General features: G+C 41.5%; 1 protein-coding gene across 2 annotated transcripts in view; it reads left to right on the forward strand.

Moving 5' to 3' along the window:
- The first annotated feature begins 210 nt into the window (after window positions 1–210).
- plcb1l (phospholipase C beta 1-like) overlaps window positions 211–17,749 on the forward strand; it is a 128,972-nt gene continuing 111,433 nt past the window's right edge. For both annotated transcript variants that reach the window (XM_085373228.1, XM_085373229.1), the window contains exons 1-2: window positions 211–528; window positions 4,865–4,942. In XM_085373228.1, coding sequence (XP_085229354.1) covers window positions 430–528; window positions 4,865–4,942 — 177 coding nt within the window. In that variant the 5' untranslated portion in view covers window positions 211–429. The remainder of the gene's footprint in view (window positions 529–4,864; window positions 4,943–17,749) is intronic.

Here is a 17,749-nt window from a genome sequence, read left to right on the forward strand (position 1 = left end):
CTTAAAGCATCGATCCTGTCCCTGCATTGACTTGAACAATTTGACATCAGACATGTAACTCGTTCAGATTCCCCCTCCTTCTCCACCACTCTCACTCTTTCCCTCTCTCTCTCTCACTGTCCCTCTCTTTCCCTGTCTGTCTCTCTCTCCTCGTCTTCAGCTGCATGTCTCTCAGTCAGTCAGTCAGTCAGTCAGTCAGTCAGTGAGTTGCCCGGGTCCGCTACGCCTGCGTCCGCCTCCGCAGCTCTCCAAAGCCGAGACGCGCCACCGCCGCCGTCATTGCGGGCATGACATACTGGCATCAGTAGTGGGCTTCCGTCAGACTGCTTTTAAGAAAATTACAAAGGAGAGGAAGAGACACAAGAGTAGAGGAGAGTGAAGTGACTCATTTCCACCCGAGCTTGTGCGTTGAGAAGAGTAGATGAGCCAATGGCTGGGGCACAGCCGGGAGTTCATGCGCTGCAGCTCAAGCCAGTGTCCGTACCCGAGAGCCTAAGAAAGGGCAACAAATTTATGAAATGGGATGATGTAAGTAGTGGCCAGACAGGCCAGCGATGAATGTCTTTTTTTTCCTCCCCAGTTTTCACTGTCAGATCATTTTCTGCACGCGTTTTGCATGTACACAGTCTGTGTATTACACAATCTATAGGCTACTCGTGCAACAGTAGCCGATAGATTTAATTGTAAGTGGAAACCGCACGGACAAGAAGCTAATTGCGTTGGACTTCCTGCTTAGTGGTTGAAAGAAATGCTACAGCTACAGTGTCTACTGACATGTGCTTTCTTTACATTATCCAATGTACAGTATTTGTATTTGTGCGCGCCAGTGGGTGCACGCGTGTACCGCTGTGTGTGAGAATGTGCGCACCCTCATCTAATCAAACACTAACCCCCCTGCGTTAGAAACGTTTTTTATCAATTAACCACAATTAATTAGTGCACTGACATTCAACATGCAAATCTAAGCACAACAGTTGGTCATTAAAAAAAAGAAAAATATTTTGGGAATTTTTATTTTGGTAGCATCTCTATATAAAATGTCGGTCCAGCTGTAGTAAAATGACCTTGATTGAACTGATTTCACACTGCTCTTGAGTAAAACATAATAGTAATAGCCTTCTAGCAACAGAGGCTATGGCCACACTATGTGGCACATTGCTTTCCCAGGCAATAAATCAACACAAATCAACACTCCCTCTAATAATCTTGTGGCAAGTTCACAACTGAACTGCGCTCTGAACTGAGTTTAACATGGCTTGATGGTTATTTGCATCTTCTGTACCTTAGTTTTTACAGCAGCTGCATTCAGAAAGAGCTGGAATAGCTGTTTTCACACCCCATGCCATTTGAATATCCACTTGTTACTCTGGTTTATGAGTGAATATCTGAATATCTGTTAATTTTAAACCGCTCTGTGAAAATGCTGAGGGCTTAGCCCACCTGTAACTCATTTTTACAGTGCCTTGACTTTTCTAATACTGTAGACAGTGAGGAATCGGTTACTAAGATACACTCTTTCTAAGATCATCCTCTCAAATACATGCTCAGAATCACTCAGCTCAGGTGAGCCAAGTGCAGCACAGATGGCATTAGTCTTGCAGTGTTATGGAAGTGTGAATGCGGTCAGTACAGACTGCAGAGAGGAAATTATGCACACTTGCAAGTCCACCATTCTGTCAATCATCAACCTTAAGCTTAAATAAGAAAGTTTCCTTAACTAGTAACTACTAATGAGCGCCCATTCCTTCAGCTCATTAGATGCGACTCAGTTTCCCCTTTCTCAGCCGTGTTTGTGTACTTTTAGCATGTACATTCAGGACTATCGTCAGACCCAAATGTCCACCAGGCCTTTCCTTGCAAAAACATATGACCTCAAACACAGGCATAGTCACAGGTACTTTCTCTGGTTCCTTTCCCATGCGCTCCTTCCTTCCTCTTTCCTCTCTGTATCATTTCATGGAAAGAATCACAGAGGACAAACAGCCAACCTGAGAGAGCAAAGCTAATAAATTTTCACTGGAGAAAGATTGAATTAAATCATTTTTCTTCTTTTTTATTGCTTTGGGTGTTGAGTTGAACATCTTTCAGCAGGAAATTGTACGGGCAGTAAATGAAAAATTATATGTATGTTCTTTAATTTATGGCTTTACTCTGGTGAAGATTTCTTGTTCTCTCAGTTGAAGTCACACATATATTCCAAAATTCTTAAACTCACCTGGGGAGTTGGGCAAAAAACAGTGTGAAGTTCTGTGCTGCGTAGCCAGCAGCCATGAGTTTTGAGCAGCAGAGTGACTGCAGACTCCAGCACAGGATGCTTGCAGGTGGTTGTAAAGGAGCAGAAAAGCAATCAGAGAAGCTCTCCAAAGCCTCAAAGGCCTCAGACCTCCCCAACCTCCCTCCTACAGACGTGCGCAGACATCTTGTATTTTTGTTGCTGCCACTTGTCGACAGCTGGCTGCTTCTGTGGCTCATGAAATCCATGGGTACGGTGTCAGTTCAGATGGCACATTTAGCAATAATGACTGCTTTCCGTTGAGGCACAGGGAGCCATTCAGATTCTCCAGCACATACACACTTCATGTTATAAGGATCATTTACTGTACACCTGGGCACGGTGTCAAATTTGTGAAAGACGATGCTTGGTCTGTGTAAACAGAGACTTTTATGAGGTTATACTTATATCAACCCCTCTGGTCGGTTGTGCATTGAATAAGATATTATCAGGCTCCTCAGGGGAGCAGAAAATCCCTTAAAAGTAGTAGAATATGTCATTAGCATACAGAACAGAAATATGCTGAGCTCAAAACTCCCCTCTAACACACCCCCTCCGGCAGCAATGCTAATGGTACAGACTCTTCACTAAAAATAATGGAAGTGTCTCCTGCCTGGGATCAGTTCCTTCAGGGTGTTTGTACTTTCGCAAGTAAGTGACTAATCTCATCTTAATTCAGCAGAAAGCAGGCCACTCTGCTGCCTAATGTTGTCCCATTAAAGACAAATCCCTTAAAATAGTCCAATGACAATAAAAAAAAACAAAAAAAACATTGGCGAGTACTATTCTGCCGGTAGTCACTCTGAAGTTAAATCCCAGCTTTAAGTACTTCTTGTTTCTGTGTAAATGTGAAAACCCATGAGAAAATCTTTGCTAAGAGTCCATAATGGCTTAATGTGTTTGCAGTGGTGGCCATGGAGAGCTAGGACATTAAGAAAGAAGCTGGTGAAAATGACTGCTCTCACATCATTAGGCAGTTTCCCAGTGCTCTTGAGCCTTCTTCTTTTCTCAGACATGACAGACAATCCATCACTTGCATCGCATCTTATCCCCCGAATGACTTCTTGACTTGGTTTACTGAAAATATAAATGACTTGCTAAATATTCTTTGATCTAGCTCGCTATCATTTTCTTGAATTTTTCTAAAGATATTTATCTGTAAAAACTAAATTGGAAAAATCGGACTGTGGATGGTGAGCTGAGCAAAGATCATGAGATATGAGCCAGATTTGGTCTGAAATGCTATATCTAAGAACTGCAAACATGATGCTTTTCCCTTTCCTTTAGGCTATAAACTGTGTGTGTGTGTGTGTGTGTGTGTGTGTGTGTGTGTGTGTGTGTGTGTGTGTGTGTGTGTGTGTGTGTGTGTGTGTGTGTGTATGCGGCATGCATTCATTGACATGAACCGCATCTTTTGTCATTCAATCAAGCTTGCAAAGATTGTGCAATCATGTGAACAAAACCAAAGCGATTCCTCTTGAGTCTCTAATAGATTTCATGGGAATGGTGGGTTGCCATAGCAAACGTCACCGTAGCAAATGCCTCTGATGCCTAACTGTTTCCAAAACCGAACGAGCCGCTCATTTACTTTCAGCTCACTTCCCTTCTTTCGTCTTTCCCCGTTTTCCCCTCCTCTGTTCCTCCTGTATTTTCACTGTTGGCCTATATTGGATAAACTATGATTGTGACATTTAGACAGTATGAAATGACTGAAATGACTCATAATGGTTAAATACATTACAGCATAGGCTCCTTTGCTGTCTACCAGCCCAACCCTTTCCCAGCATCCTACGCTGCAAGTCGCATAAGGTCGCGCCCAAATAAGACAAGTGTGGAGCAGATGCAGACCATTAGCTCTGTCTCCAAATGCTCTGATAGGGACATCATTAGAAGCCTCATGAAGACACTTTGAAGATTTTCTTGCTCTGTGCAGCAAATGCGGTCCTCATCTCTCTGATCTTGCAGCCATGGCTGATTGAAGAGGACAATATGCTACTGTTCAGCTGAGCCACAGCCACTGTGGACACAGAAAAAAGGCAATGGCTCTTTCTTTCTTTTTATAGACGCATCCAATAATATCTGGTGTTGCCATGTATGCCTCAGGGTAAAACTGTGTGTGTGTGTGTGTGTGTGTGTGTGTGTGTGTGTGTGTGTGTGTGTGTGTGTGTGTGTGTGTGTGTGTGTGTGTGTGGGAGAGAGAGAGAGACTTGGAGCTATCTGTATGTAACTGTGGGAAAGCATTTGTCCATTACAAGAGGGGAAAATTGAAACATCAACTCCAAATCAACCTGCACTTCGTGATTGCAGTCACTGCAAACACACACGCACACCCCAGGCTGCTTGGTCATTTTGCGGTGATGCCAGGTCGTGGTGTGGAAAGTACCCTAAAAGGAAAGGATTGAGTGCATGTTTACAACATAAACAGCACTTTTGATGTCATTTCAAATTCTGGTATGCGAGTGGATAAAACAAACTATGCTTTGATCTTGGTTCCCTCGGAGAATTGTCTGCAGTGAGGTATTCACTCATGTTGAAATTCAGATGTTGATTTACAGATTTAAACAGACGCGTGTCTTTTCTTCTTCACGACAGGATTCAACCACTGTGACCCCGGTGACTCTGACAGTTGACCCCAAAGGTTACTTCCTGTATTGGACTGACCAGAGCAAGGTGAGACACCACGGCAGGAAGGCCAAATGGTTTGAAGCCTTCAAGCCGTTAAGATGTTTAAAGCCTCTTTCGTTGTCATCTGAATTTCATTTGATGATGAAATTCAGATTCGTGGGACCAAATTTAAAGCTTATCACAGCAGCACCAACAGTTTCCCTCATCTCTGCTTTGACATCTGCACAGTGCTTTGTACCAGCCTGATATATAATAGACAGGCCAATGTCCATTTCACGCGTTTCCTCTCCAAAACCTGAAATGTACAAGTAATGTACAAGTTGCCGCAAAGTGCAGTAACAGCAGGGAGATATTTTATTTCAAGCCAACAGGAAAATAGTCACAGGAAAGTGTTTGAACAGACACTATTAAAACATTTACATTTATATACATATTAGCCACCTAACTTGATCATTTCTGCCGATAAAGGACCCTGCAATGTTCTTAATACATTTTATGCTCACTACCGGCTTTGTGGCTTTAAATATACTATCTCCCCCTACTGGTAATGCAGTTTCTGCATGCAGGAACAGCTTCTGCGCTTTGCCTCTCCAGAACGTGAAATGGACACGGTGGACCGCCTGTTATGAGTTTTGTCATGATACTGGGTTGTTTGTACACGATACAGGACCTACCTGGACTGTCTGTACATAACTGATTGGCCAGCACAGTAAATTGTTATATATCTTATGACAGGCAGATATAAACTTACTGTTTTCCCAGCATATTCTCACAGAGCTTTTTTGTCTGTATTCTCCATTTCACTGACAGTACAGCAGCATTGTCAAACTGAAAGCTTTCACGGCACCAACTTCTCCACATTTTTTACTCGTCGTCTTCGTAGGTGTCGGTGCAGCACTTTCTAGTACTGTCACATTTCATTATGAGAAATGGGGTGTTTAGTTTGCTGCTGTTTATTTGCATAAATTTGAAGTTTAGGCTAGTTTATGCAAATCGGCAGCATCCAGCATGGCTCAGCATGCCTGGAAACTCCCCAACAAAGCGAACTGTTGTGTATCTGAAATAAAGACAGAGCAGTCACTTGCATCTGTAGCTTTCAAAAACATTTCAATGGTATAGAAAGTTAGCAAATGAGCCCCAGTGACAGTTTCTGAGAGCAGAGAGAATTTAAAGTTGTGGCAATGGCTTAGCTGTCAGCTTTTGAATACTGTAGCTCAGCACCAAGCATTAAAAACACACCTCTGTGGACACTAACCATCAGTGAGCAGCGAAGGAAGTAAAAGCCAGACCAAGTGTGAGAATCTGTTGTGTCGTTTATGTCGTAAAATCATAAAATGACTGACAAGAGACAAAAACTGACGACGTCGCTGCTGTCTCGTTTTGTTTGGCATGAATATGAGCACAATTCAGAAAAAGGGACAGTCGACTGAGTGTGTGTCCACAGAAACAAACTAAAATAGACACTGTGTTTAAAAACTGCATAAGATATAATCTCTCCTCATGATACTTGTCAGCTCTCATTGAAGGGCTCCCTAAACATTTGGAGTCTGCCAGGTTTCTTCCTGTTAAAAGGGAGTTTTTCCTTCCCACTGTTGCCAAAGTGCTTGCTCATGATTGTTGGGTTTTTCTCTGTCTGTATTATTGTAAGGTCTGCCTTACAACATAAAGCACCTTGAGGCAACTGTTGTTGATTTGGTGCTGTATAAATAAAACTGAATTGAATTGAATAGTGACAGTGGCTCAGGCTTGAAAACCTGCTCTATTACCACTTCAGAGGCATTTAAGACAGTTATTTGAAAACATTGACCTTTTCCATTAACTACTGCCATTCAACAATCCAGTACTTATTACCATAGCAGCACCATTAGAATTCGTGGCAACCACATTCGGCATTCCCTTTGTAATTATCATGGTACACCTAGGATTATTATCGAGAGATCACAGGCGCTCTAGGAAGCATTTAGGCGCTCAGAAATTGCTTCCTTAGCTGAAAGGCCTGCAGCAGAGCACAGTTAGGCTTAGATGGTCTTTTTCCAGCATTGTGATGATTTTTTTTATCTTGTTTGTTTGTTTGTTTTGCTCTTTCTGAGCCATTCAAGCATGATTTTTTAAGTTCTTTCAGTTAGCTTCCAGTTAGATTCCTTAAAAAAGGATTTGAGGGTGTTCTGGTCCAGTTTCATTTGAAGAACTTTCTTGAAAAGGAGACAGAAATCTAAACTGGCACACCTGCAGTGCTGCAACCGACACCTGTGAGAATATTGCATAGTGCATTGTGTTTTTCCAACATTCCAGTTGTAGCTAAATGTTTCATAATAACCAGGAACAAGGTAGCGAAACGTAAGATAAGAAACGCTATCATGTTCAGTGATCTTATTAAGCACTTCCTCCCAGTTTAACCTTGAGAGCATGTGCAGAATCTGCTGAAGGTTTAACAGTTTGTTCTGTTTATTTGAATGTACAGCTGCTGAGCACAAGGACTTGAACACAAGCATGAAATTTCCCCTCTGTACACTTACCTCTGAACACAAACACACATCCACACATAATGGTAAATGGCCTGTATTTATATAGCGCTTTACTAGTCCCTAAGGACCCCAAAGCGCTTTACATATCCAGTCATCCACCCATTCACACACACACATTCACACACTGGTGATGGCAGCTACATTGTAGCCACAGCCACCCTGGGGCGCACTGACAGAGGCGAGGCTGTCGGACACTGGCGCCACCGGGCCCTCTGACCACCACCATTAGGCAACGGGTGAAGTGTCTTGCCCAAGGACACAACGACCGAGACTGTCCGCCCCATAATCCATGATTGTACCTGTCCTGCTGTTTTTGGAACAGAGAAAGGATCCCAGTATATTGGTAGCCTATTGTAAATGAATCCAGTATAAGTGGGAAAAGAGATAAAGTCTTTAGTTCTGCTACAGTTTTACCGAACACTCAATGAGGAAAGAAAAGAAGACCAGTTTTGATGTCTACCGCATTTTATGTTGTGGGTGCGTGTTAAAAGTGGGAATTTGCGGTCAGAGATAACCAGCACTGAGTGTGATTCTCCACTAAAAGAACTGAGAGAAGCTCGTTGACACCAATTCATCATTGTTTCCTGTGCCTCTGTCATAAGGCGAGGATTTTGACTGATGAGGCTCTTGTGAGTGTGTGTTTATGCGTGTGGGTGTCTGCTCTGTCTCCCAGCGTTGAGAACAGTCCTGCCGCACACATAATAACTCAAATTGATACCAAGCACAGCCCAGACAAAACTCTATTAGGGCATAAAGAAAGGCACCCGCTGTATTCCTGTGTGCCCCTGTCAAGGCAGAAGTGTGCCTTCTCATGTTTATAAAGATACCTTGGTGCTTTTGCTAACATTTATTCACGACTGTATTGCACATCTGTTGAACAGACCAATTTAAACAAGCTATGATGCTCCGTCTACTTGTTATATGTGTGTGTGTTTGTGAGAGACTCAGTCTGATGGCCTGCAGAGTAAAAGCATTCTTCGGATTCTTCAGAAGCACAACAGAACTGTACTCGGTGTGCCTACTGCGCTGACTTTCAACACACATTGCCAGTGACAGTTGCAGTTAACTGCTGCTTTTGGCTTCTTACAAGATTCACTAAAGACATTTAGCCAAAAGTAAGGAGATAAGATTAAGAGTATTTCCTCCTTGTTAAGGATAAATATTTTTTCTTTTAGTTAACACAAATAATAATACATTTCAATGATAGTGTTAGTGGACAGGAGGTTAACTTGAGTCACAGTTTCCCCTGAGACAAATTGAAAATAAACCTACAGCTAATTTGAATCAACTTTGGAGACATTTATTTACATTAGGCTTCAGTCACACAGATTAGAGACCGGTGGTTAAACCTACAGCAACCTCTGGGGAGAGGGGTCGTCCCCCAGTGTGCCAAATATGTGTATTTCCCAACCAGTTGGTGAGCAGGTTGTGAAAACCTTCACATTGCTTTGGTCCCCTACAATTTGCATGGAAGATGCTGACTTGTCTGCAAACACTACTACTACTTTACTAGTCACCAACTAGCAAAACCTAAAAAAGTTGTGCCTCATTTTTAAAAGGCGCAGCTTTTACTTTGAAAGGAGGAATCTTCATTTCCAGTTTGCGTCGCTTTTTACAGTTTCACTTAGAGCACAGGTGTCGAACTCCAGGCCTCTCATCAAGATGTGTCCTTGATCCAACACAGCTGATTTAAATGGCTAAATGACCCCCTCAACATGTCTTGAAGTTCTTCAGAGGCCTGGTAATAAAACTAATCATTTGATTCAGGTGTGTTGACCCAGGGGCATATCTAAAACCTGCAGGAAACCAGCCCTCGAGGTCTGGAGTTCGACACCCCTGACTTAGAAAGTAGATGGCGAGTGGACGTCTTCCACGCAAACTATAGAGGACAGTGGCAACTTTCTAGTGACCAAAGTAATCACATGGAGGCTTTCAGTCCAGCGCCGTATACCTTTTTGCAGTCAGTTTCGCTGAGCGATTGCCAACAACCATTCATCAAGCAGTTGGGGAATGCACATATTTCCTTACTGACTTGCGGTTGTCAGGGGGGTGCCAACCAGTATCTGAGGTTTTTAGTAATCAGTTTCATAGACAGCTAGCAGCCTCCCACAACCAAATACCAACTGGTTGGTAACAGTGTTAAGAGAACAATGTCCCAATCCAATATTCTTGAATATCACAGTATCCCCGTTTCAGTCGTTCCTGTGAAGTTAGAAACACTGAAAACTAAATGCAGGCAAGCACAACGAGCACTTTTTGTATGTTTCTTGTTTTTTCCCCTCAAAAATGAAGTTGAATATACTGAACTTGAATTTTTTTCATCATCATATTTTGAAGGGCCATGCTTTACAACTGAAATGCCAACATTTTGATTCCCGGTCGATCCCCCTGAACCCGAATAAAATGATTAAACATAAAGGAAGCAACCATTAGCATGCAGGAAGACAAGGTGTCTTTGGTAGTGACAGCTTAACCTTTGCTGCCGTTTCAAATTTGCTTCTTTAAGCAGAAAAAAAGCTTACTTTAGACACAGTAGGGGCTTGATATTTACTTTTGACTGTGCTGTTAATCCCGGAGTTTGTCTCTTCCACTTCAGTGTCAGATGTGCTTAGGTCTGATGTTTTTGCCTTTTCTTTCTGGCTAACCTTTGAGTTGATGACGCAAGGCTCCACGAGGATTCTGCTGGTTTCATCTTTACGCCTTTGTTGTAGTCACAGTAACTTGTGCTGACAGTATACACTCAGCTTCAACTTCTGGGGAAGAAATGTTAGAAGAAACTTTTATTGTTTCTTGATGTGGTGTGTTGGGGAAATGAAGTTGACAGCAGTTCAGGATATGACCTAAGATATCCTGTATTCAGTGATAAAATTATTACGATTTTTTTTGTGACTTCACTTCTTCCTGTAGTGGACACCAAAATAAAAGCTTAAACAATGCTTCTCTTGTTGTTTACAAAAGCCGATGTAGATTTTTTTTCTCTTCCTTGTAGATAGAAACAGGTGCACACTATATCCAGTGTGAGCAGCATTTCCATTTCTGCACACTGACGTATTTTTAAACAGGGCACTGCTATGTAAACTACAGCAGTAATAACTCTCCCATGTTTGTATGTGTTTGCTTGAGAGTCCAGTTGGCTGGCTTTTTATGTTTCTGTCTCATTCACCTCAAAAGATCCACTGTCTTGAGCACACACGCAGACACAAATTCACAGATAGAAAGAGAGATTTTGGGAACGAGAACCATAATAAAGATGACGTGATATTGTCAGTCATATCGGTAGCACGTGTGCTAGCATTAGTATGAATCAGCTGTAAAATGAAACTCGTCACCCTAATGTAAATTAATAACAATGATTTACCTTGTGTCAACAAAACCATACATATATAGACATATATTAACAGCAGCATTATAAATATACCAGCAAATTCGCTGTGTACGCCAGGAAAACTCAGTTACTGTTCAAGAGTTGGCATCTTTCCAGTAGTTCTTAATTTAGAAAGCGTACAGGTGCTTTGTTCCTCATTCCTATGCAAGTTTAACAATGAGAAAGTATATTGAGGAGTATTCGCAGGTTCCTTGCTCATGACGTTGAAATCCATCCTCCTCTTTAAAAGAGGCATTTCCTCTTGTGCGAGGGGGGAACACACCGTCTTCTTTACAAGCACACATGCACACTAGCTGCGGTGGCCAGCTAAGAATAGGTGTTTTTCTTTTTTCTTTTTTAGAAGGTTGAAAATTATTTTTGCACTCGTTGGTTCATCATGTTTTATAGGGAGGAGCCCCACAGCACGGAGAGGTGGACTGACTCATTCAAATTAACTACGCAAAAAGCCTTTTGCTTTAGTTGCCATGGTTGCCAAGCGACAGCACACACCTTAGAAATGTCACATTCTCTTTCATTCTGAAGAATGTCGCTGCTTTGAAACTGATACAGTTGTTTCCTCGTGTGTGTGTGTGTGTGTGTGTGTGTGTGTGTGTGTGTGTGTGTGTGTGTACACAGCTTCTTACTATCTTGGTGGGGACCAAAATCTGAAATTTACTATACTGAAGGCATTTTTCACACTCAAAATATAGTTTTAGTGTCAGGGTTACAATTGGGTTATGGTTAGGTTTAGGGTAAGGTGAGGGTTAGGCATTCATTTTTGATGGTTAGAGTTAGGGTAAGCAGCTAGGGCAGCGCCACGGACCGGTTTATGCCTGACATTATTTTCACGGACCGGCCTTTAAGGTGTCGCAGATAAATACAACAAAATAAAACTAGTACCGGTACCGAAAAAAACAAGATTTATTCATAACACACGTGAAAAGACCCAGGAAAACCGAGTTAATGATAAAAACGATAACAAAATAACGCTGAAAACCGATAAAAAGCTTGAAAACCATACATTTCACACCTGAGCCTCAACTCTCGCGGCCCGGTACCGGTCTGAGGCCCGGGGGTTGGGGACCGCTGAGCTAGGGAAAGCATTAGCTCAATGGGACGAAGATAGCAAACCAGACGTGTGTGTGTGTGTGTGCGTGGTCCAGATGTTACTCATGTTGTGAGGACACAAATGTGTTTACAGAGTTAGATCTTGGAGAAAAAAAACAAGTCCCTGTGATGCAAAACATCAGACAATTTCAAGGTTAACACATGTTTAAAGGTTAGAGAATAAAGAGGCTTAGGTTAATGTAATGGTTTTGTTTACAATTGAAGTAAACCTCCAGGAAACAGATGTAAGTCCACATAATGTCCTCTAAAGTCATTTCTGTGCGTGTGTGTGTGTGTGTGTAGACACCCTCATATTCTCATTCGCTCTTCTGAGCAGGCTGTGGTTATATGAAAAAAAAAAGGTTAAACGCTGTCTCTTGGGAGATTTATGTTTCAGCAGTGTGCCAATTTCAGGACATTCACTGGACAAGCACTTAGCATATGGCATTGAATGATGTTCAAAGGTGAAAGACAGTTCACCTCGGGCCAAAACCAGACTCACGCACTTGTCAGCTGGAATGTGTGGGGCATTTCTGAATGAGCCTAGAACTGACCTAATCCAGAACAACATGAAGACCCTTTGGTTTTGTATTTCTGGGCACACTTGATGCACAAATATGAAATGTACGCACAGTTCCTTCTCTTCTGTCAGAGCAGAGTTTACGTGTCTGTTTCTCCCAACACAGCAATTTTTGGTGATTACAGAGCCTGCTGCTCCTCCACCTCTGTCAGCACTATAGGAGTGAGGAACGAGGCATAAATCTGCAGCCAATCTACTCAAAGTGAATTGTGACCCCTGCCAAGTTGTAGCATGGCACATGGGGGACTTGTTTTATCTGCACTTGTAGTTATAGGATGAGACAGAGCGAAAAAGAGAAATTATAAGACGGTGATTATCATGATCCACACCCTCTATGTTAGCTGTGCTATGTGGTATCAGTTGTTTTTAATCTACTTAATAAATTTTTGGTCATCAGAAAAATTATTAGATTGTGAGCAGGACCTGTCGATGGTCTTTTCAGGATATGACACCATCAATCTGCGACGTCCCAGTGAAAGCCAATGAGCTTTTCACCATTTGGGCTTTGTGTCAGCCTTTTGCTGTATTCACATAAAATGGCATTTGGCATTTGTCTTGACGTGTCTGCCTTTTCAGATGTTGGCTTGCATTTAATTTATGTGCAGCATTTAAGACACACGACGCATGCATTTAATATAAGTGAGAAGTGAGAAGGTTACCATGGTTATAACCACAAGTAATGGTTATAACTTCATTATCTTCTTTTCTACATTGTGTGCTGCAGAGTTGATAAGTGATTACCAAACATAGCATTACTGATTGCAGTTGTGACACATTCATTATCTATGCTAAAATAAACTGTTTATGTCACATGGATTTTTTTTTTATTGTGCATCTTGAAACCAAGCAGCAACCTCCAGCGCTGAGAAATGAAGACAACTTGAACGTGCCAAAAACTGCAGTTATCTCGAGTGGCTGGCTCTGAAAATGAGTCACTCTGCTCAGACTCCCATGTCAAAATGCCTAACTTTGCAGAAGATAAGAGTGTGTTTACTGCCCGATGCCAAAAAAGGCTTTAGATCTATAGTAAGGTTTCTTACGTGATGTCATGACCACATTACTTAAGAGTTGTTCACCATATTGGATGTGATGCAACCACCGGTTGCTGGGGAAAAATGTGTTATTGCCTGACTCGTTGGCAGTGCTTCCTGGTGGGGTTTTTTTCTCTTGCTGATTGTAATCTGATGCAAAAAAATGTCTGCACCAACAACTTCCTGGTGATTGCTTTGGTTGCTTGCAGATTGCCAAGGTGGCATGTAGTTTTTCTTGTTTTCTGCAAATACTCACTGACAGCTAGCCCGGCATTTTTAGTAAAACGTTAAAACATGTGATGCAATGTGAAAACGAAGAAGGTTTGGTTTCAAAATAAAAGTTGTACCTCAGCACTACAGCCATCAAGGCACAACTTTCACGTTGAAGGTAAATGGTGTCATTTCCAAAAGCTAGACAGAGTTTGTAGACCAGTCTATTGCTTACATCAACTCTTTTGCAGCAATATACTAGTGACTAAAGGAATAATAGGAATGTTTTTGACAACCAGTTGGGAAATACATATTTTTTCCTAGCAACAGATCGTTGTCAGGGTGATCACTGACTGCTCTTAGCGCTGCATGACTCAGGCTTTAGCAATCTCTTTGCCAGTGACTGGCATCAACCTCCAGCAACAATTTGCAGCCGGTCAGAGAATGCTAATTTTTTCCCTCAAGACTGGGGGTTGTCAGATGGTTGCAAACCAGTCTCTAGCGCTGTGTGACTGGTGCCTTATTGACTTGATCCTGCATTTCTACCATGACTCTCGCACATCTAAAACAGCGAACAAGTTGATGTCACGCAGATAGTGGTCATGTGTCCACAAAACTTCAGTAGCTAATGGCTCGTTATTAGAGCGTTGAGTATGGCCTTTCTGACCAACGGTATATAGCATATTTCCGACTCGTAGTATAGCTTACTATGTGGTTAATTGTACAAATAGCCCATCTATAAAACCTGTATTCTAGCAGATGTTTTATTTATTTGTATGTTACTCATTAGCAGTTATCTGTGTTTTGGATATGCAAGTCATTCAATACAGCTTCCTAACCAGTCTTGCTCTATCCAGCTATTAGCTTAGCCGTTCATCCTCTAATGAAATACTATATCTGCATGTACTGTTCACACCAGATAACAATAGGTAGCAGGAAACTTAAAAATAATATGTTCAAATCTTTACTGATGTACTGAGGTATAGGTTCCCTGTTGTGTCTTATTTACTTATTTTTTCATGACTGCCCAGACAGATTTCTCCACAAAATGACTCATATAAGGACTTGGGATACTGCTTTAAAGAAAACCCTTAAAGGGTGAACCTTTGGCTGAAGCTTACAACCAAATGCAGTTATCAATATTGGGCAGTAAGTTGTTTTTTTTATATATATATGTATATTTATTGGTTTCCAGGTAAGAACTGCTGTTACTACAGTGTTATAACAGTTAAACCAGACACCCACTGTCATGATACTTGGGAACTGCAAATGCTCCTAAAACAAAATGTTAAATCTAGGATATATATTTTTTGGTTTTGTTCTTTCTGACATTTTTACTAGGTGTCCTAGACAACAGCTTGGCTTGAAGCACACACCCTAAAAACAAGAAAATATAAACTGTCAATCTGTCTGGTTCGCAGTGGCAGAACTGTAATTGTAGAGCAACAGTGGCCTGGATGTTGGCACTTGCAACTTGGCAACTGCAGAGTGCTCTTTAGCAGAGCTGAGACTCCGAAGCAGAAAAAAAGAAAGGTGTTAAACGAAGAAAAACTTTGCCAAACTATTAAGGATTAACAGTTCCTGGGTGACTTCATAAGGCTTTGTTTGTGCTTGACTTATTCCTGTTCCTCTCTTTGAATTGTGATTAGAACTTTTTCTTTGGTAAACAATACATGCTCAAACTGGCCGGTACACACACACACACACACACACACACACACACACACACACACACACACACACACACACACGCACACACACATACGAACACACGCTCCAAAAAAAGGAAAGAACAAGAGGGACATTGTTGCGTTCGTTTCCTCTCCTGAACAACGAGAGTTTGTTCATGAAACCTGGATGCAGGGATCCGGAGAGAAGTCTTTTAGCTATTTTAAAGGCTTTTGTCTGATTAAAGGTTCTCCTGGTGCCAAATCTGTTCAGTGTGAATCTCTGTGCCTTGGCTCAGTCTGCTGGGTCATAGAAACAGAGGTGTCTTACTGTAGCGGCGGTGACCGGGCATTTCAGAAGAGGAGTTAAGACCCTGCGGCGAGGTGATAAGCTTAACCAATAATATGTCTTGTAATTGATGATCATATTGCAGCAATTGAATGTTAACACTCTGGATAGCAGGAATACTTAAAATTGTAGTGGCATCATACCATAAATAAGTATAAATGATTATGTTTTTTTGATGATTATTCTTTCTTCTTTGCTGTTTTCCATGAGAAGTTTTTCCAATGCTGTCCTTCTGTAAGGTCTCCTTCAGCATAGTCATCCATGCCTCCGAGCACTGGCATAATTTTAGCATTCTGTCATTGTTATTAGTTCGATTCAAGACTCGACCTCAGTTTTTGCCACAGCCAGAAGCTGTTGCTTATTATCACAAATCTATTTTGTTTCTCCAACAAGGTGCCTGATACATAAAACCCTGCATGCACAAGTAAAACCACGTGTACGCAGAAAGACAGAAATGTGAAGATGCATTCTTTTCATTAGAATCATAAAGCCACGCTTGGTCAACACTGTCTTATTTCGTTATTTGCATATAAACTCACTGTTTGTGCCACGGGCTTTTACATGTGGTAGTTAAGACGACAGCAAACAAATTTCATAAACCCCCAGAATTTCAGCGAATGCGAAACTAAGACACTCAGCAGAGAAGTGGAGGAAAAGAGATGTGTTTTATTTGGGGATCTCAACTCTCCAATTATGAACTGAAAAAGACCTAATGAACATTAACAAAATAATGGAGGCTAGGACCCTGGCAGCAATAACAAAAAACTAACAATAGGATGCAATACAGCACATTAGTTCACACAAGGACAGGAAACCATTACAAATGGCTGCAACTATTTTTAGCACATTCAGTTATGGAAAATAGAAAGAGGTGGCCTGATAAAATTTAGCGCACATTCAGTTATGTGTGCATTATTCTCCCTTTATTTGGGAAAAAAGTCACATGCTTTTGTTATTGTGTACGCGTACAGCGAGCGGTAACTGTTTTCTTAACCCAGCTTTAACATGCTCATACACAAGTTTTACCACATATTGTTCTATATCTTTCAAGTACCTCTAAATGCCTTGTCCTCATCTTAAACGTTGCATTTTTTCATGAGGAACTTTTCTGAAAATATAAAATGTTTTCAATCGGTACCAGTGAGATTTCATTTGTAAAACTTTGGCATATTCCCTTCACAATAACCTTGTGTTCCTTATACTGACATTTTAATATCATGCATATCGCTTTAGAGGAATTAATTTGAGTAAGTCAGTCATGGATGGCATCATGAGATTATAAGAAATTAGAGCGTTCTGTTGTTGGACTAAGTGCTTGGTTATGGATGAATAACATCTTATGTTGGCCTAATCAAAAGTAGTTTGACTGCCTGTGTGAAACATGACAGCAGGATGAAGAGGATGATTAAGCTATTCATTGTCTCATGGGTCCAGGTATTTATAACATTTATGCTGGCCTATTTCTGCGTCACTTATTCAAAACTGATCTCTATTGTGGTCAGGCCTTTCATCTGGTTCAGTCCACGCTGCAGTCTGAGATCGCGTGCTAAGCATTTGTATGGTGGAGGTGTAGCCAGAGAGGTCGAGGAGCAGAGCGGGAAGGAAAGAGGGAATGAAAAGTTTCTGGGTGAAGTTTATTCAAACAATTACCCCACCTTTCTGTTTAGCTGTCTTGATCCACTCACTTGAACACTGTCAGAAAAGTAATTTTGATGCACTGAGATGTGTGGTAAGGAGCGATGCTGGTGAATTGGCTCTATTGCTGCTCCATCGACTACAGACAGCTACTGTGTAAGCTAGTTTCTGTTAAATTTAGTTTCTGTCTGTGCAGGGAAGGCTGACGCACCTGCATGGCATCCGCAATCGTTCCCCGCCGTCTTAAATATTGTAATGGGTCATGTGTTTGGGGTGGTTATGGTTGTTACGTTGCGGTGGCAGCGGGAGAACTGCAGCTCTGTGTGTATTGTGTGTGAATAAAAGGATGCAAAGCATGTTGAACGTCTAATATTTATACATAAC

This window comes from Diplotaxodon limnothrissa, linkage group LG15 (genome assembly GCF_057381915.1).
Source record: "Diplotaxodon limnothrissa isolate DT_005_m linkage group LG15, D_limnothrissa_male_GT1.1, whole genome shotgun sequence".
In the NCBI taxonomy this organism is placed as follows: domain Eukaryota; kingdom Metazoa; phylum Chordata; class Actinopteri; order Cichliformes; family Cichlidae; genus Diplotaxodon; species Diplotaxodon limnothrissa.